At 36.8% G+C, this 21,165-nt stretch overlaps 1 protein-coding gene across 2 annotated transcripts in view; it reads right to left on the bottom strand.

Annotated features, from left to right (window-relative positions):
* The window catches only part of ntrk1 (neurotrophic tyrosine kinase, receptor, type 1), a 30,113-nt gene extending 9,695 nt beyond the window's left edge, over nucleotides 1-20,418 (bottom strand). The window contains exons 1-13 of one of the 2 annotated variants that reach the window (XM_052578368.1): nucleotides 19,872-20,418; nucleotides 16,713-16,787; nucleotides 16,548-16,619; nucleotides 13,435-13,503; nucleotides 13,125-13,276; nucleotides 12,277-12,419; nucleotides 11,851-11,989; nucleotides 8,867-9,199; nucleotides 3,173-3,190; nucleotides 2,717-2,769; nucleotides 2,528-2,630; nucleotides 411-575; nucleotides 192-322 (exon numbers count right to left, since the gene is read on the bottom strand). In XM_052578368.1, the coding sequence (XP_052434328.1) occupies nucleotides 192-322; nucleotides 411-575; nucleotides 2,528-2,630; nucleotides 2,717-2,769; nucleotides 3,173-3,190; nucleotides 8,867-9,199; nucleotides 11,851-11,989; nucleotides 12,277-12,419; nucleotides 13,125-13,276; nucleotides 13,435-13,503; nucleotides 16,548-16,619; nucleotides 16,713-16,787; nucleotides 19,872-20,050 (1,632 nt within the window). In that variant the 5' untranslated portion in view covers nucleotides 20,051-20,418. Of the gene's footprint in view, nucleotides 1-191; nucleotides 323-410; nucleotides 576-2,527; nucleotides 2,631-2,716; nucleotides 2,773-3,172; nucleotides 3,191-8,866; nucleotides 9,200-11,850; nucleotides 11,990-12,276; nucleotides 12,420-13,124; nucleotides 13,277-13,434; nucleotides 13,504-16,547; nucleotides 16,620-16,712; nucleotides 16,788-19,871 lie in introns of both variants that reach the window. The other variant, XM_052578367.1, reaches the window with a different exon arrangement.
* Nucleotides 20,419-21,165: the final 747 nt, after the last annotated feature.

A 21,165-nucleotide genomic window follows, 5' to 3' on the forward strand; every position in this document is an offset into this window, starting at 1 on the left:
CATGTAGAGTTACTGTATATACCGTATTTTCAGTAGAATTTCTAGCTGATGTAGCCGAATACCTTATTCAGAATTGCATTCTTATTGGAACAAAAAAATAACATTTCAATAAAAAACAAGAATATGTTTTCTGGCACATAAAAAGACATTGCAAGCATGTTAAGCCCTGATAACATAAAGCATGATCATACCTTGATAGCGACCAGCATCTTGTCAGTATCAGGACAGAGGTTGGCACATTCTGCCAGGTAAACCTTGCCGAAAGCTCCTTCACCCAGTTCCCACTTCAAAACAATGTCTTTTCTTTTAATGTGCTGAACACCTGCAAAATAGAAATAAATAATCCCTTTGATCTGGTACGAATTGGATCAGCACGCTGAAAACTTTCATTGTCATTGTGAGACACTCACACATGTCTTTATCTTTGATGATGCCACAGAAGTACTGCGGGTTCTCTACAAAACTGGACAAGCCAGAATCCAGCGTGCCATCATCTGAAGACAGAGGACTTGCACCGAAGTTCATGAAGCGAAGAGATACAGCCAAATCATCCTCAGTGCCGAGAACAGATGAACCTGTAGATACACAGACAGGAAGTGGCTCCCAAGCAGCTCCGGTTTGGCGTATTTTTTCTTCCTTTCTTCATATCTATATCCTAAGCCCATATTAAGTTAATCAACTTATTTGCAATCACTGAGTCATCTGAAGTGCTCTACACAACTTCCTGTGTATAGTTTGACAGCAATCCCTTGGTTTAAAAAAGTAGCAGCACAACTTTCCTCAGAAAGCAGCAGAATTTGAGGTATCATGTGGTGCAAATGATTACATAGTGTAATTTAATACTTCAGACTAGGAGTTTGTTCAGATCGCTAACCATACGTGCGAGAAGTAGTACTACTGATGCTTGCCTTGGCAAAACCCGCTGACAAGATGTTGTTTAACACTGACAACAAGGTGCATATATAAAACAGCATCTACAAAACAGATACCTAGCAGAATGTTTGCTTGCTCTGAAGCAAATCACCACGTTTTAAGGAAGCGGGGTTAGACACAAAAGCGTCTCCTTCAAATCACAAAACCCACTCAAGCTATAACCGCAGAGACCCCAGACTGGGCAGAGAAGAGGAACGCAGGGAATAGAGGGCGAGAGGGGAGGGAGGCAATCAGGTCCACTTAGGCACTTTGTGAGCGGAGCGAGTGGACCTGAAAAGCCTGGCTCCATCACTCTTCTTTAATGGCTCGCTCGCGGCTGGGGCTCCCGATGCTATTTACTTTGCATGCTGTAATTAAGACCTGGCAGCACTTTGCCGAGCTGTTAGGCTGACACTGTACAAAGTTACAGCTTAGAAGAGACTATATTTCACTGCTTTTTGTGCCTTACTTAAAAGCAACACAATGCCTCCTGTGGAACTCATTCAGATTCCGAAATAATAATGGAGAAAGTCATTTTGGCATGGACTATGATTGCGCTGTCTCCAGCTCTCGGTTAATGCTAACTTCTGCTGTTGCTTGTGTCGCACCTGGTTTGTTTCTGTGACACATTTGCTTGCGATAGTTCTCTGTCCCATAAAAGACCTCTTCAAGAACAAAACATCTTCATTTGAGTCTTAACTTAAGTGAACTGATTTAGTCTTCTGGCTAACTGCAAATTGATTTTGGATTTGGAAGAAAAATTAAGGCATCTAAGTATCATTTAAAATGGTCAAACTTCTGACATGAAATTAAGCGAATCAGTCATATCGGTATCTTCACAGAACTGTGACTTTTCTATCAACCAGTTCTACGTTAAAAAAGTAATACAATATTAATGATAACTTATTTTGCTTCTGTAATCTGATGTATTTTTGAGGTAAACAATATTTGATGAGAAAAAACAGAAATGGTGGTGGTTATTTACAGGCTGTTACATGCCAATTTTGATAGCTGGTGGAAAGCTATTTGGATATGTAGAATCAGCTAAATGGAAAGTTGAGCAATGGAGGATCCATTATGAAAGTAAATATGGTTGATTTTAATGCCATGTTGTTCAAGTCAGATTTTGTTGCTGATTTGAAATTGTATTTTTGCAAACATTTCCCATTTCAAGATGGTCTTGCATGCAACAAAATAGATGCTCGGATACGTTGCAAACACGGCTGTTGATTGAAATTGACTTTCCTTGAAAGCAACATAACAAAAAGTCAACATGAGATCTTAATCACAACTCATTTTGCATTCATCATCTGATGTACTTCCAAGCTGAATAAGATAGGTTGTGTCTTGATTATATCCATTGAGAATTAATTTGATTGTGAAAAGTGGATGTTAATGCCAAAATGAATGGTTAGTATAGTGAGGTTGAAAAGTAAAAGGGATTTGTATCATCTTTGAAGGAAATTTGTTTCAGAACAGGACAGAGCAAGGTTTTTTTTTTTTTTTTTGAATAGCATGCACAATAAAACCAAGATTGTGCATTAAGAAAAGAAAATATGGGCAATATTTTGACTTCATATTGAATTTTTTGACTATTTTTGGAAGTAGAACTTACGGTGGATGCCAAACTTGGAGTGCTGTCCACATTTATTGATGACCACAACCATGATGAGTAGAAATGTGCACGCAAACACAGCGAGACCCACTGCTACTGACACCTATGATTGTGTAAATGGACAAAATTAGAGAGATAAAATATAAAAAATAACACAAAGTTGTGTAGCAAATGTGTCTTATCTCTCACCCCAAACATCCTGTTCTCCAGTTTCTCCGTCTCCGTTGATTGGTTAGTGGGAGCTGCTAATGTTAAAGCATTTAATCAAATATTACTTTATGAACACGATGACTTTCTTGCTTAATGTTTTCTCTCGTTTTCCAGTAAAAAGATCTAAACATTGTTAAAATCAAGATGCATTTACTTGAGAAACAAAATAACTTAATATATTGTGTCTTGTTTTCTGAAAAACATTAAAAATAATAATAATAATAATAATTTTTGACTCCACTCGGAATAAAGTTTTCATAAAATGATTTAATATTAGTAATTTTGCTTAAGTAAACACATCTTGATTAAGGAATGTTAAGATATTTGTACTGGAAAACGAGACTGCAATATCCTGAGAAAGCATGTGCAGTGGATGAGATAAATGAGTACTTTAATAGAGTATGATCTATAAGAATTTGATTTAGAGTAACTTACTTGGCTCATCGGGGAGGACTGGCATGTGGAGAGAGATTACAACAATAAATTACTCTGTACACGACACAGCTGATGTTTTTGTGATGATGTACTGTACATAGAGCTATAGTCAAGTCCAGCTTTGTCGAGTCCAAGTCAAGTCCAAGTCCAGGACTAGCCGAGACCGGGTCCAAAGAGGTTCAAGTCCAAGTCGAGTCCAAGTCAAGACCGAGTCCAAATGAGAGATACACTTAACATACATAACTACTGATAATGTATGTGATGCAAAAGACAGCATATCTCCTATTCTAAGAAAATAATTTTACATTATTATTTGTAATGATCAAAAAACATGTGCAAAGTAACAACTCTGTAGGACAGGGGTCTCCAAACTAAATCCTGGAGGGCCATTGCCCTGCAGAGTTTTGCTCAAACCTGCCTTAACACACCTATCTGGAAGTTTCTATTGTGTCTAGTAAGAGCTTGATTAGCTTCAAGTGTGTTTAATTAGGGTTGGAGTTAAACAGTTTGGAGTTGTAGGGTCAAATTATTTTGGGGGGGTAAGTCATGGTTGTCATGTGATACAGCAGCTGCGATAGCACTGTATAACTGATATAGGTTTATGTTTATGTTTAGGTTTATTTATTTATTTTTCCTTTTTATTCAAAACAATTCCAAACATGCTTAATATATCAGGAAATATCTCAATTCTCAAATATGTGTAAGTACAGTAAACGTGTTTTGCACCTTTATAAATTAATATTTGATCAATATATGGTGATGGGCAAAGTAGTGAAATCTATTAACTACACATAAAAACCCGACTTTTTACTTAAGTGCCATATCATGCCATAAAATATTTTTAATATGACTGAATTTGCATTTAGTGTAAATTTTAATTAAAATATTGTAAGTTACTTATTATTATCTCTCAAAAACTCCCATTAAAATCACTGAAGCACTTCACATTATGAAACTAATATCTTACTTACATTCGTATGCACATCTGCATTTTTTGTTTTTTCTGAAGAGAGAATTCGCTAAATAATTCAGCAAGCAAGTGAACAAAACACAGGGTTTCAGTGATGACTCTTCTGAACATCTCTGATTGGTCATTGAATTCGTAAGCGCAACAGAATCGTTTCTGATTGGTTATCATGAAGCATTGTACGAACACATCTGTCTCTGGCTCTGCACCAGCCAGCGAACGCAGATTTGAATTTAGCAGCTGATACTGTGCACTGACAATCTAATCACACTGGTGTGATTGTATCAAATAGAAAAAAAATATTAATCAGAAGAGACCTGAGGGGACACTTTGAATGGGCATGACGCCTCTGCATGGAGCTGTTACTTTTTATGACCTTATTTATGTTGCATGTAACATAGACATTACAATAAAAAATGTGCCTGAAGCCGAATACCTTATTCAGAATTGCACGGATAATGGCTTCAAAATCGAATAATGGACAAGGAATAATTCTGCCTGAGTACTCGGCTGAAGCTGACACAGTCTGGTGTTTGCTAGATAACAGTTGAGTCAGGAGATCAGCGCAATATTATACAGAGACCTCTAAAGTTATGAGTGTGAAGTGAATGAATGTAAACTTTATGAATGAAAAGGGCGCAAAACAAACACCACATTGCTGTTGCCTCTCCGTGCATCCCTCAGAAATCAGAGCTTGGAAAGATTATAATAATTATTATTAAATAATAATACATCTTGTGCATTATAATATTTGTATATATTTAAAAGGCAATGATTTAAAGTTTAGGCTACGATACAGATACGAATTAATGGATTATGCACAGCGCGCTCTCCATTCAAACAGCCGCGCGTCTCAGTCTCTCAAAAACCAAACCAGTTCTATCTCGAGAGAGCAGGCTAATAATCAACTTAGATATGGATACATTTTCTACTTGTCCTACGTTTCCATCTTTATCTTTTACTGGTTTGTGCGGCACACACACATTTGTTTAGTGAAGTTCATTAAACATTATAGACTCGATTAAAGAGTAGCATACTGCGTAATGAAAATGTGTGCATTGAAGTGTTTCAGTCGTGTTCAAATGATAAACGTTTGTCATGACATCTCTCTGTTTGCATGATAAATGTAATTGTTGCATAAGGCTATAAATGAATAAGCATTTATTGATTTACAAAAAATAATTTTCATTTATAATAGCATGAACCATGAGTAGTCGAGTAACTTGAGGTGTTTTTTTTTATATTTTAAATCGACTATTAGAAATCAGTAGTCTTGCAACCACTATACTGTAGCTACAACATTGATTACTATTTCATTATTGTAAATGGTAAGCATGGCTGCCTAGCAACAGCAGACGCCACTGGAGAGCAAGGGCAGGCTACAGAGTGCTTTGGAAAAAAGGAAAAAATGGCACGCCTACACTCTAAAAACACTGGGTTAAAAACAACCCAATTTGGCTGGGTAAATATGGGACATAACCCATGTTGGGTTCATTTTACCCAGCAAATTAGGTTGTTTATTTAACCCAGCATAAGGGGTTGATTTAACCCAGATAAAGTTTATCAATTTTTACTGTATTACTAGCTTATTTTTTACTTCATACATTAAATAATATTTACAGATTAATTTAAATCCTCTAAACTTTTCTAAAATAATCCACACAACCACTGGCTTGCATGTTAACTTCCTTTATTTTCCTTTAATTATCGTTTACAGCATTATTTATATAGATTTTATTAGGCTATACATATTGTCCATATTTAAACTCGTTTAACAAACAATAAAACTAAAAATTAAACGTTAAACAGAAGTAATTTACGTGTTATTAACTGGTCTCTGTTGTTCTGTTTCCACACTTAATTGCGCTGCGTCGCGTTGGTTCTCGTGCCCGAGCTGAAGAAGTGTTTGAAGAAGCGTTTTAAGTAGTGTTCAATGGGGCACTTCTCAGGCCTGAGACCGCCCTCCTGTGTTTCACTCATAAATTTACTGCGATTGCCTTTATGACCTGCCCAAAAACAAACAGTAAACAGCTCTGGGGGAATATTTGTATTATGTATCTTTATGAATAAAATCGTTTGTTTCATGCAAAGCATCAGGCTTTTCCATCACTCGAAAAGACTGCGACACTCATTAAAGGTGATTCATACCGCGCGCCTGTATGTTGCTCTGCATAAAATTGAACGATATTCAGCACAGTAATGATTTTATAGATAAAATAAAATGTATACAAACCTGTATTTTACCGACGAATGAGTCTAATCGATGGCGCTGAGAACTGCTCTCTCCAGAATAGAAGCAAATCCCCCGAGAAAAATAATAACTCAACCGCTTGGTAGTTACGTTTGACCCACGAGCTGGGTAACACAAAAAATACCCAAACACAGGAAACAACCCCAAAAAAATTACCTAAATTTGGGTTAAAAAAATAACCCCGGATTTTTTAGAGCAGTGGTTCCCAACCTTTTTCAACTCGCGGCCCACACAATCAAACATATATGTTTTCGCGGCCCACTGCAAAACAATTAACTGACCCCGCTATTGTTGGGTTAATAACTGTACATTTAACTGACAGTTCATGAATTACAGTTCATATATTGAATGAACTGGGGCTGTGCGATATGGACAAAAAAAATAAAAAAATAATGCGATTTCTTTGATCAATTTTGCGATTTCAATTTTAAAAACAATTTTGACACACACAGATATGCTTTACAGTCATAGATGCATTCAGGATGAATTTGAAACATGTTTCCAAAAGAAAACCGATTAGCGCTTTATGAAAAAATTTTAACGTCTTTAGAACAGACATAAGTCAAAATAATCACTATAGTAAATGTGTAACAAAATTTCTAGACTTATGGCAAAAAAAACAAATATATGAATAAATAAATCCCGTTTTTTCTTTTTTGCCATGTTCATAGCTCATTAATTGTAGCGGTGCCTCAGGTGTTGAAATATATATGTTATGTATTATACAGGTTCACACATACTCTGTCTACAGTGCATATACAGTATGTGTAAGTGATGCAGAAGCAGCAGCGAGAGCGCATTAGTGTAACACGAAAGCACATTAAAATAATGCGCGAGTGCAAATCTCTCTGTTCGCACGCAGATTTCCTTTGCTCTGTCACAAAACCAGACGTGCTTGCTCAGATACATGCTGCTCTCGTCCGGAGAGAGTGTGCGCACTTAAAATGTGTCTCCTCTCACTTAAACTGCATCCTGTCCACTCACAACTCTCTCTATGCTAGGCGCGTTGCGTTCTGATTGGATCGGAGATCATACTGCAGGAGGTCAGGGTTTCGCGGAAAATCGAGCATCGCGTTAGTTCAGTCAGGTCATGTGAGTCACGCTTGCATCAGCTGACAGTCAGCTGTTCCTTACGTGTACCAATCCAGTCTTGACACCTATCTCCAGCGGTCTATTTAAATTCCCATTATTCAGTGTCTCTCCATCACATTGCTGCTTGCAATTAACTCCCTCCTCCAACCCCAACTCCACCAACTGAACCTGTAATCTGATCTAATTTGTTCTTTCTTTACAGTGTCTTCATTGGAAGCAGTCTACATGACATTTTGTTTACAACTCATGTAATTGGGAATTGTAATTATGTATGCTTATGGTTCTGTTCTGTACCCCAGGGGGGTTTGTCTTGCTGCTCTCCCCGCTCTGTCCAAGCATGGCTGCATGGAGAGGCGTGTGGAGTGTTGCCCAGAATATAACCATACCGCCAACACTAACTGTATGCAATTATGATTGTCATTAAATATACTTGACGGAAGTGGTCCTGATTGAAATCGTGCTATAAATTTAGAAATAACGCACGCCCAAATTATGATTTTATGACGATTTCTATTAATCGCACAGCCCTCGAATGAACTGGCAATGAACCGAAAATAACTCAGACTAGCACCACTCAGCTAAACAGGAAAACTAGATCCAGGCAGAGCTTGGCAGCGGGTAAACAGTCAGCGGAGCAAGCAGCCAGGAGGGAACATGTTGACAGTCATTTATGCATGTTTGAATTTGTTGTTCTGTAGCGTATGCAGCAAAAATATAAATTAGTGGTTTATTCTTAAATCAATCAGCAAGATTGAATAGCGGGAGCATAGTTACAGTTTAATATATATATATTTTTTTTGTTATTTAATGATATATATGAAATGATTTTATTATTTTATGACTTAGACATTTTTACATATATTAACAAAATTATTATTTCGGTAGTTAGTATTTCGGATCGGTAGTAAGTACTATGTACTTATTATAGTAATTACAATAACTATATAATAACTAGGTACTAACCCTGAACCTACCCCTAAACCTAACCCTACCCCACTGTAGTTACCTTGTGTTACCAGAACTTTCTTAGATAAATACACTGTAAGTACACTATAAGTACATGTTAGTAGACGTACTGTATAATAAAGTGCAACCATTATTTATTTTAATAGTAATTGGTGGCCCACCTGCAATACCACCGCGACTCACTAGGGGGCCGCTGGCCACAGGTTGATAACCACTGTTTTAGAGTGTAGCGTTTTACACACGTTTTCAGTCGCGACATGCAAATATGGGTTTGTTTTGAAGGATTTTTTTTTTGTTGTTGTTGTTGTTGAGACCAACGAGAACATTTGGTGAGTCCAATGGCCAAGTCCGAGACAAGTCAGAGTGCGAACGCAACGAGTCCGAGACAAGTTCGAGACAGCCCTAACTGTACACTCACCAGGAATGATGCCCTCCGGGTCAAAGGGGTCAAAAGGGTTTTCCATGAACTTTGCGTAGACTGTAGCCTGGTCTCTACCCAGTTTATTCTCCACGGTGAGTGTGTAGTTGCCATTGTTGAGGTGCGTGGGCTTGTTGAGGAACAGACAGCCGTGTTGAATGGAGCCATCATCCATGTCTCGGATCAGTTCGGTGTAGGTGTAGCGTGTTTCCATGAGAGGTAGATTGTTGTACAGCCATCTGATGGTGGCGGGAGGATTGCTGTCCACAGCGAATGGGAAACACCAGTGATGTTGTGGCTCTGGGTCCTTCAGATACAAGATCAGCACTGGAACTAAACACACACAGGGAATGAGTTCACACACGTGTGCAGTAAGACATCACAGTCACAATATCAGCTGATATTTTATAAATATTTTGTCCTATTTTGAGATTTAGGTTACTTTTTATAATTTCTTGGAGTAATGTAAAAATCCAGGAGGTTCCTACTCTATTATCATAAGCATTTGTTTCAAACTCAACCAAAATGTATTTGAAAGCCAATTTTTTAAAAAAAGTATATGTTTTTGATACAAATGAATATGTTTAATAATATTTTTCAACTTTACTATCAGCTTTAAATACTTGTTCAAAAAATATACACTGTTGATATTAATATTGATCATAATAATTATAATAACAAATACTTTTTTAAAATAGTTATAATTATAATACACTATAATACATACTGATTGAACTATATACTTTGAGATCTATACTACATTATTTTTAGTAATAATAATAATGAAGAATTTAAAATAATTCATTTACTGAAGAATTTTAATATCTAACTTTATTACAGGAAAGCGTATTTAAAGAATGTCTTTCATACTGTGCATTATAACATTGTGTGATCTTATTTATTTATTTATTTTTTTCTCGCTTTTATTCAACTGCTGTCATCCAGTCTGCATTCCTATTGGCAGTCATGGCTTTGCATCACTGCTCATTTGCATAAAGTTTAAACCGGTTGCTACTTCAAATCATTTCTGTATTTGACATTTACATGCAATTAAAGAAGTCCACATAATGTTCCTTTATAGATAATGCTATTCTATATCCAGTACCCGTTCTTCAGTATAGCTCAAAAGACTGGCACATCCGTCATAATTTTTTCCACGAATCAATGTGCTCCATCTTTACAGTAAACCTGTTGACCTGCTATAAATAATATATCTCAATCTGTTTAGGGGACCTAACCACAAGAGGCACTTGAGAGCCTGCTGAAGGCGGGATGCAGGAAATGGTTCTTTTAGCCGGGAGAACATGCTGATGCACACGGCCCGCTTTCTGCTTCATAACCATTTCACTGCTCTTAACCCGTGACCCTTCCAGCGGAAAGTGCTTCGCATGGAGAATCACAGTCATTTGTGTCGTGGCCTAGAGTTCACGCTTAAAAACCGTCCTCGTTACACTGACCCCATGTTAGCGGTTGAGTTCGAGAGCCATCGGCGAACTCCACTAATTGTGGTTATCAAAAGGAATTAAATAATTGAATCCATCAGGTTGTGGTTGAGGAAGATGGCCTTGGGTGAATTTCATCATCTGGAGCTACAGTTAGCAGTGAGTACAATATGTTGAGGGCCATAACTAATGCTGGGGAGTTCTATTATCGATTGGCATCTAGGTTTAATAAAAGAGGTTTTGGATTGGAATTATGCTTGCATGCAGTACTGGATTTTGTGAGTGCGTTGCTATAACCATCCTGCTAATTTATGAGCTTATTAAGCAGTGGCCGTTGACGAGCCGCTGTCCACCCATCACATGATTCTGATAGACTGCCATCTAGCACACTTGCTATCTCCCAATTATATTTCCGGACTATGGGGGAGAGAAATCCATTAGTAGAGAACAAACAAGATCTGAGGACGGTTATCATCCCATTTTCCTGACAGTCATTATCGCTCCCCTGATGGCTATACATTTGTCTGAAGTCAAGCACTGTTTTTCTTCTTTCTGAAGAGGAGGTGATAAACAGTGATAATTGCTGTGGTGTGGAGTGCGGTCATATGGGAGGATTTTCGATGGAAAAATCTTGCAATGCTATTATTTGCTGTCAAGAGCAGGGTTAATAACCATTACTACAACTGAATTGAACTGAATTGAAATAAAGATTAAATACTATACAATATAAATACTGGATGAAAAACTGTAAATGAAAGGAAATGGATAAACTAAATTTCAAGTCAAACTAAAACTGGGAAAAAAGGAAACCTAGTGTAAATAGGGTTATTATAGTTTGAGAAAAATAAAAACACGTCGATGCTCACGCTTTCTCCCCTAATGTAAACAACATTAATTACGTTCTTGAGTACTCTCCAAAATGGTGGAAGACTGTAACTTGAGGAAGAATTGTTAAATAAATTTTTGCACACAAAAAGTATTCTTGTAGCTTCGTAAAATTGAAGTTTAACCACTTATGTCACATGGACTGTTTTACCAATGTCCTAACTACGTTTCTGTGTCTGGGAACTTTTTCAGTTGTGTTTCTGTCTATGCAGGGTCTGAGAGCTCACAGATTTAATCAGTAATATCTTATTTTTTGTTCTGAATGTGAACGAAGGTCTTATGGGTTTTGAATGACATGAGTGTGAGTAATTAATGACAGAATGTTCATTTTGGGGTGAACTAACCCTTTAATAGAAACAGTCAAAGTTAAGAAATCGATAGAAGCTCAGAGTATTGGAGAGAAAAAAAAAAGAAAAGAAAAGGTTGTTGCATGTTTTTATTAGCTTTCTATCTCACAATCTTGCAATTGCAACTTGTTTTTTTAAAACGTGATCTTGTTTTTTTTTTTTTTTTACGCAGAAACGAGTTCAGATTTTAAGATTTTAAAATACACTGGTGGACATTTAAGCAAAACTATTTGGTTCTCCCTTGAAAAATAACAGCTTATAAGGTAAAAAAAAAGATGGAAATTAAAGAATAAAAGGTTTTCACACATACATTCAATGTCCAGCTGCACCACGGCTTCTCCCATTCCAGCGCGATTCTCTGCCTCACAGGTGAGGTTGTGCAGGTTGTCTCTAGACGACACGTTCCTCATGTACAGAATCAGCTCCAGGCTTGATCCCCAGATCCCTCGCTGTGGACAAGGATGGATGTAGGCAAGATTGAAGTGACTGACAAACTAAACAACTCTTTGAAGTCCAGATTTTAGTGGACTGGGGTTAGAACAAGATTGCTTTCAACCAATTTTACATGTATTAATTGTACAAAGTGACTTAAAAATGAGGACTACAACAACAAATGTGATTAATCATAGGGTTAGAGTTATGATTGCATGTTGACCTTCCTTCAAGTGCATGGTTAATCAGATCGGTCATTTTCCATAGATGGCTTCATCGACGATGTGAAAGCAGTGTCATGTACCTGCAGGGTCCAGTTGGACTGAAGGTGCTCTGTTCTCCAGTGGATCATCGGTGTTGGTACTCCAGTCACCAGACAGGTAAATGTCAGATTTCCACCTTCTTGAGTAGTCAGTGTTGATGGATGAATTGTGACTTCGGGAATACCTGCAGATCGCAAAACATTTAGTAATAAGGGCATTGGAAAATGATGGGGAAGATCAGGAAAAGGAAGTTTGTGAGTACATGGAATATTCTTCTGAACAAACTCCTATTCAAAAGTTCAATAGGAAATTAGTACTTCTATTGAGCAAGGGTGCATTAAATTGTTCAAAAGTGAGTCCTGAAAAACAAATAGCATTTTCCACAAAAATATGATGTGGCACAACTGTTTTCAACATTGATGATATTAATAAATATTTCTTGAGCAGTAAATTAGCATATTAGAATAATTTCTGAATGATCATGCAACAATGAACATGAGTGATGATGCTTGAAAATTCAGCATTGCATCACAGGAATAAGTTACATTTTAAAATAAATTCTAATAAAAAACAGTTATTTGGAATTGCTATAATATTTAGTTTTTACTGCATTTTTATCAAATAAATGCAGCCAAAAGACTTCTTTTAAAAACATACAATCTTAATGTATCCAATCTTAAGTATCCAATAGGTTTCAAAACCATAAATAATGATAAGTTTCCTAAACTCTGCCATTGTTGAATCAAACAAATGTCTCTGTCCCAAATTTTGGTGAAATCGATGGATGAATGGCCTGCTTATTGTCTCTTCATATTAAACTAGGACAGAACAAGTAAAATGACACACTTTTTCTTAAAAAATCGGTTTGATTCCAGATAGGAGCACTTACTGCAGTTATCCATTTCAAATGAATCCAGCTGAAAGCTGTTGCCATTGTGGACGCAGGTTTGTTGAGAATCAGTGTCGCTTTGTCTTTTTCTGTGCCACTGCTGAAGCCAGTAAATGTCACACGAGCAGGTGAGCGGATTGTCCCTTAAGATTCTGTGCAAAAGAGAAGCAAGTGACATTTCTTATGCTTAATTCATGCTTTCAGAAAAATCATATGTATGGTAGACCGAGATACATTGTTCACATTTTCAGTCCCAAATCACCAGCAGAGCAGAATAAATCTGTAAATCTGAGTGCAGTGTGTTACTCACAGACTCAACAGAGGGACCGATTGGAACACCCTCCAACTGATGTGCACCAGTAAATTAGACGCCAGATTTCTGTAAAAGAAGAGAAGATATGAATTACTCATGCCAAAGAGAGATATGCTGCATTCAGTAAGACAGGTAGATAGACTCTTAATAAATACAACTATTTCTCTTTTAAAACAGACAGCTCAGATATAGAGTATAACATGTTTGTAGGAATTGTATCAAATAACTAGATGTTAATATTTTTCTGAATATATATATATATATATATATATATATGTGTGTGTGTGTGTGTGTGTGTGTGTGTGTGTGTGTGTGTGTGTGTGTGTGTGTGTGTGTGTGTGTGTGTGTAAAATATGCTGATGTGGTGCTACACTGAAAAAAAATGGGTATAGAAATAATCTGTACTCAGAAATTGTTAATAGGTTTAACGAGCAATTACACAGAAACATCAAGTAACACAGAGTGGAACAATTTTGAACTAGAAAAACTGAACTGAACTGTAAAATATAATAAATAAATAGTATAGTAATATAGTAAAATATATATATATATTTACTACTTTAAAGAAAATACTTAAGGTGTTCTGAGTGGTTGGTAAAACTATTAAAAATAGGTTTGCCTGTTAAAATAAAGCTGAAATAGAATATGCATTTTAGACATTTTAGAATTTAAACTTGGTAACTTGGTAACTTGGTAACTTACTAAAATAAAATAAGTTTAAATGATGTAAAACTGAAACAAAAATAAACTGAAGCTTAATAGAAATTCACAAAAGCACACTAATAGTAAACTGAAAACTGAAATAACAAAAACAACAGCCAATTCAAAATAATAGTAAAAATAATACTAAAATAACACTACTGCAAGATTAACAAGACGTTGTTCTGGTTTCTAGATATGAATCCAGTAAACCCTTCAGTTTAAGGGGGACTATTTTAGCACAAATATAAAGGATGCTTTGTGTTTCAAAGAGAGCAAAATATTTAAGCTTAAGAGTTTGTATAAATCTCAACCCTCATATATGAGAAATAACAAGCAGCAGTGACAAGATTCAATGCAGCAGAATATTTCATAGCAGCACTGCATTTCTAAATAACACTGGCACACACTTGTCTGAAAACTGAAATCAAGCTTAATTTGTTTAGTGAATTTCCTTTTTTTCTCTCTCAAACCAGGTTTTCTAAGCGCGAGAGAGAGTGTTGACCACAGACACAGTTTGATGGATATTCTGCATGGTTTTGTGTACAGAAAACTGTACATACTTCAGTTCAAGGTTTCCAATTCAGAGATATTTGTTGATTTCACTTGAAGCTGAAATCTAAAGCTGGATGACAGTGACGGATTCTCACATATAGATTCTCTGTGGCAGGGCTAATGGGGGCCAGCAAGGGTTCAAATATTTGTTTTCCCTACTCCCAAAAGTTCATGTCAGATGGGTCGGCCATCGGGGCCTATCTATTACAGCTCGATTCTACCATAGGGAGAGAGCGACTGAGAATAGCAGCTGGCGTCGAGGGGAGTGGGGGCTGTGGATTAAAGAACCGAAGCCACGGACGAATAAAAGAGAGACTCGTTTATGCTTATGATTCTTCATACTGAACATCCCCAGCGCCACACGATGCTCACAGAGATACAGACACATCTGGTGCTCCGCACAGCCCTCTGTGAAATATTGATTGTGTGATAATGGACCCTTAGTGGAGTGTATTTATTATGCATCAGTTGTCAATAATACGCCAAAGTGGGCGAGTAAAAGGTGACTGCTGGATATGCTCTCATGTTTCCCCAGAACCCCCCCGTTCCCCCTCCTGCATGACCGCTTTCCCCCACATCAACAACAGTGGGCATGTCACACACTGAGAGATAACGATTACAAGATAGTGGAGATAAAGGTCAACAACCCTTCGGCTAATATCGTTAGTGTTTTTTGTTTTTTTTTTATGCCGTGATTAGAAACCTTCCCTTCAGGAGGGAATAGATGTCACATCGTTGAGCCTTAAACAGGATGATTTGGAAATAGCTATGCTTCTACACTGGAAATAAATAATGGTGTAGAAATGGTTTTCACTCACAAATTACTAGTAAATTTCACAAACAATAATTAAGAATCAAGTAACAATTTGAATTGGGTGCAATATTTTTAAATGTATTTTCTAGTAAAACATACTCCAATAATCTTTGTTTTATATGCAGCTATGAAAAATCTTTCTTAGGCTGGATTTTGAGTTGATGAGTTATTTATCTGTTTATGTTATAGTCCATTATGACATGATTATGCTGAGAAGGTTTTATAAGGTTTCCTTATGTGATGTTTGATTTATTATATACATGATTTAAAAGAGATCAAGATCATCAAAACCATTAATAAAACCAACATTTTATGGTGATTTAAAAATCCAAACATGAATACATACATAAGAGCATATTCCATAATCCAAATGTTTTAAGTCTTTAGAAATTCTGTAGAAAAAAAGATACTTAACTGCATAAAGTTTTATTATGATATGATGTGAAATTTGATTTGTTATATGCATGGTTTTCATGAAATCAAGGGCTTAGAAACCATTATTGTTATTTTTGAAGATTTAAAATTAATAATTTACCAAAAAAAAAAATGTTTTGATATCGACAGCATTGTTTCCATTTTAGGGCAAAATGTTCCTATGAGCCTTATCAAAAGCCTTTGTCACACTGTTGCATTTCAAATAGCAAATCAAGAGGAACTACAGGATGTAATGTTGTGTAATTATTATTCATAAGCCAAGCTGATTTTATAAAGTAACCTCCAACCCACCAAACAGTTTTTCAGATTGTTTTAACGCCTTTGAAATACTGTACATGATGAACTAATCTCTGCAAATTTCCTTTTGAATTACCCGGAAAATGAATGCATGTAAATTATTTCCGGAAGTGAAATGTGGAAATCTTTTCCTCTGTATTCATTTGGCTGATGACTAACTTCAAATGTGTCTTGGGTTTTTACCACCTGAGACCAATAAAGCAGCTTCACTCATCAGAAAAGGCAGAGAGTTTGAAGTGATTGACAGGTACAAGCCCTGAGACCCAAGTGTATTGTGGGAAGGCCAGTCATATATGTAAAGAACACTCACACATACTGCAGCTTGAAATTATGCTGGAAGGCATTTTCGGAGATGTACAGCAACCCACAAAATGTGACCGTCCTGAAACACATATAAATGCACAGAGTTTCAATTCACTTGAAAATCTTTTGGAATCTTTTACATATATCTTTTTGCAGACTGTGTTTTACTTACAGGTTCTTCAGTTCTCTGTAGTTGGCGAGGTCTACATCTGTGATGTTCTCCAGGTTGATTTGACTCTCTATGTATCTAAAGTGTTAAAATGAAAGGAAATAAAAAAGATTTGTATAATACAGTGATCTGACTGGTAGTTAGTACATTGTTTGGGTTGCTAGAAGTGGTGTCTATGGTATACTTAGCAGGCACCTCTAGCAATAATAAGACACAATGTCATTGATTCAAATCTGAAACTATTCACCATCAGTTCCAGATGCAGTTCTGGTGCACTTTAATCTCTTTGCATGATCAAAATGCAACAACTTGCTTCACCTCTCAAATATCTATCCTTTTCAGATGATGTCACAAATCCGTCTTACTTTCCTCTCCAACCATCAGACTCCATTCTTGTACGTAACACCCACTTTTCATGATCTCATCAGTTCCCAATCATAAGTTGATTACATTATGGATGTAAATGGTTTTCTAACTGAATTTCTTGTTGAATTAAGAATGATCTTGCTTTGTTGAAATATTGAAAAACTGTAACCACCGACGTTTCATTAGAATGACAACTCCCTGGCTTTGCATTATGAATATGCATTTGGATAAATAAATGCTCTAATGTTCACCTGAGCACATTTAGCAAAAGAAACTAGTTTTCCTCCACTATAAAACTCCAGGTTTCTTTGAGCTAAACGAACCAGCGCTGTGCCCTTGCAGCCGTTAATATGAGGCATAAACACCATCAGTGAAGTATTTTGAGATCGATTACTTTTCAGTTTCACGCAGTTTCGTTGAAAAGCACTTGTACTTCCAGAAAGGAGAACTCTGATTATTTTAGAGAAATGTTTAAATGGTTTCTCCACAATGGCTCAGTAAATTAAACTATATAGAGCTGTATGACAACATGACGTGTTCCCTAATTCAGTCAAAGTAAAAAAACGATCCAAAACCATCCATGGTGTTGCCATGGTTTTGTGCACCATGTCTCTGATCATCTAGAACATTTCATTCTGCAGGTCAGGATCAACTGACAGCAGCACCTAACATAGGAAAAAGCCAAATAAACCACAAAACTCATATCAGAAATACTCTAAATTGCACATCTGATTAAATTATTGCTTTTACTGTAGAATGCTAAAATATGGTATTTTATTTAAAAGTAAGTGAATGCAATAAATATATAATTTACGAGCAAAGTGAATCCTATATCAATTGTTTATATATTATTAAAATAATGTTGCTGCCTTATATGCTCTCTTAATTGCACATAATAACCTTTTCAAATAACTAAATACATTTCTACTGACTTTACTGGAATCCTTTGATCTGTGATTCTGTCCCGTTGTGTTCGAGAAGCACAAACAGATATTTATTAGCGTCTGATTGACCCAGAGGGCCATAATGCAATTACAGAGCAGGTGGGACGACATCTCAAACTGCTTTGGCTTATTGAATCGAGTCGAGTGGGCAATATTTCATCTATTGTTTTCAGCGGTGCATTCGCGAGCAATTCACAGAATGGAATTTACAGCATGATGAATGATGTATTTCTGCTGCTGGTATGAAGTTAATGGTCGCTTGTTTTCCTCCCTGGTAGAAGCGCTGTTCCTCTGTACTGTGCCCATCTCACTAATACGACCAAATGCTGTGTTTTTTACGGGCACAAAGTGTTCTGTGGAAACACATGCCGAAAGAGCATTCTCATTTATTGAGTGAATGCTTGTAGTAAATGTAAGACTCGACCTGATTTCAGAGAATCACACTTGAGCAGCTGTACTGAGAAAAAACAACAGTGGCAACTGTGCAGAACTTTACCATAAAAATACTTCATAATGGTATTTTGGAATTTGTGTTTTTCATCCATTTATCCTAATTATTAAATTAAGCACCTGATGACCAATGCAACTTCCAAGAAAAAAAAATATTCTGTTATTAAGCTGCATTATAATCATTGTAGGTAAAGTGTTTTCTTGTCACCTTTTTTTATATTTCATCTCTTCCAGAGAACCAAGAGAGCCAGATTCTGAAAACTTGATCTCAAAAAAGCATGGACTCCTCTTCATCATAAAAATACATAATGCACTTGATGATACAGTTCGTCAAAAACAGTCTTTCCAGCATCTGTGACCGATCTGGGCAGTGCACATTGTGTCCCAAACAAAGACCATCAAGGTAACACACATCTAAATGCCACTAAATTAATGCCATAAAAAAATAACTAATTAAATTCCATTCAACACTCCAATGGACATAATAATAAGAAAATGAAATGCAGCATTGCTTTAAAAAAATAAATGCCTTCAATATGGGAATGATATTGTTTTGACTGTAAATTTTGAGGTGAAACATAGTTTACATGCAAAATTATATACATTTCAAACAACACTAATACTTAGTGTAACAACACTTACTTAGTGTAAAAATGCATTCTAATTTTAAATATAAAAGCTTTTCATTGCATTTAATAAACTAACTTAGAGTTGACGAGTTATCAGGCTTTGTATATAGCATTTCCTTTCCTTTATATATTCCATTGTTTACACCTGGAGGTGCAACAGGGAACACATGAAACTTAGATGATTGTAAGAGGTGTAGCGATTATGTTTCCTACTACAAGCATGAGTGCTATAGTAATATAAACACTATTCTGAATGAAGTGCACTAAACTGATCTCAAGTCCTGCACCTCTGGGATCCATCCGTCTGACTGTACACACATGAGCGTGGAGATGTTTTCTCACCATTTCCGAGAATAGATTATGTACCTGACACTCTTAAAAGCACTTAAAGAGAAGCTGCACACAGACGCTCAGGAGCAACACAGAGCACCAGGCCTTTCTGTCCTTGACTAGATCCTAAGGATTCCTAAGGATTGTCTTGTTTTGAGAAAGTTCTGCTTTCGGTGCATCACATTCTGATTCCACAAATTAAGTGAAATGCATGTAAAAGCAGTAAATGTTGATGATATTTGGAGTGGTCTGCAAGGAAAAACCACTAAGCTACACCATGCACCAACTACATATCCAAATGCCCAGATTTCTCCATGAACATTCATGAAGGCCAGTCACTTTGATTGAACTCGCCACCCATTCCATCTCCTTCCAAGATCAAGCAGTGAACTCCCACGCAACTCTTCTCACTGTAAACTACCTAAACACCAAACTCCACTTACATTTCAGTGACGTTTTCGCTCTCCTGCGCCGCCAGCGCAGGGATGCTGGTGATTCCATCCGGCTCCAGACATTGAAGCATGGCGAAGGAGCAGCGGCAGGCGCTTGGGCATCCGCTCAGGGCTGGTGCGACCAGGACCAGAAGCATAACCACAACCGGGGCCACCTTACGGTCAGCCATGGTGGGGTTCGAGTGAGTTTGTTATCCTGGGAGAAACTCCACCCTGCAGCAGGAACTCTGGACGTGAGGAGAAGCTTCTCTTCTCTTGGCCAGCACTCAGGGCTATGATCCCATCCAGGAGCTGAGCTATTGAGTTGTGTAGCAGGGCCCAGGGGAACGGTGGGCTGTTGCCTCCTCTCCTCCTCTCACTACCTCCCAGTCCGAGATGGAGAAACTGAGGGGAGGGGCAAAGCAGTCCATTAGTTGAGTGTGAGTGTGAGATGAGATGAGAGAGAGCACTGGTCACCAGACACCTCTGTGACACTCGCAGAAGTGAGCGGGGAAATCAAACCCATGAACTGCAGGTGGACACGGATGGATCAGAAGTGCTCCCCTGTTAGAGCTGACCGTGAACTTTGAGCTTGCAAAAAAAACAACAGTTAATGATTATCCATGCTCAAAGGACACACTGTAAAAAGTGAATTGTCAAATTAACAGTAACCTACTGGCAGAGGCGGACAGTAGTGAAGTATTTTTACTCTGCTTCATGTGTCTGTACTTTATCATAGGGCTTTTCTTTAGAAAACTTTTACTTCACAACATTCCAAAGCAAAATATTGTACTTTTTACTGCACTCTGTTTCATATTAAATATAATGTAATACTTAATTACATTAGAAATCTAGTACTTTCTTACTTTTACTCAATTAAAAGTAATGCTTTAAGCTTAAAGGTAAAAAACAAACACTTTTTTAAATTAAATAAGTGCAGTAAAAAGTTTAACATTATGCTTTGGGATGTAGTGAAGAAAAAGTTTTCCAAAGAAAAACCACTCTAATAAATTACGGATACTTTTTAATTTCACTTGACTAAAGTACAAATACTTCACTACTGTCCACCTCTGCTTACTGTCAAAAATTTTCCAGTATTTGCTGTATTTTGCACCACAGTAAAATTGCTGTAAAACTTAATACAGTAGTTTTAAGAGTACTGTAAAACAAAGTACAGCATTATACTATATAACATTTTTCTTTACATTTTACATTTCATAGCGGAACTTCAATCAAATAAACAGAATTACAAGCATATTAACAATATTTCATTAATTAACAACATACAATTGTAGTCTACTACTAA

This window comes from Carassius gibelio, chromosome B16 (assembly GCF_023724105.1).
Source record: "Carassius gibelio isolate Cgi1373 ecotype wild population from Czech Republic chromosome B16, carGib1.2-hapl.c, whole genome shotgun sequence".
Classification (NCBI taxonomy): Eukaryota; Metazoa; Chordata; class Actinopteri; order Cypriniformes; family Cyprinidae; genus Carassius; species Carassius gibelio.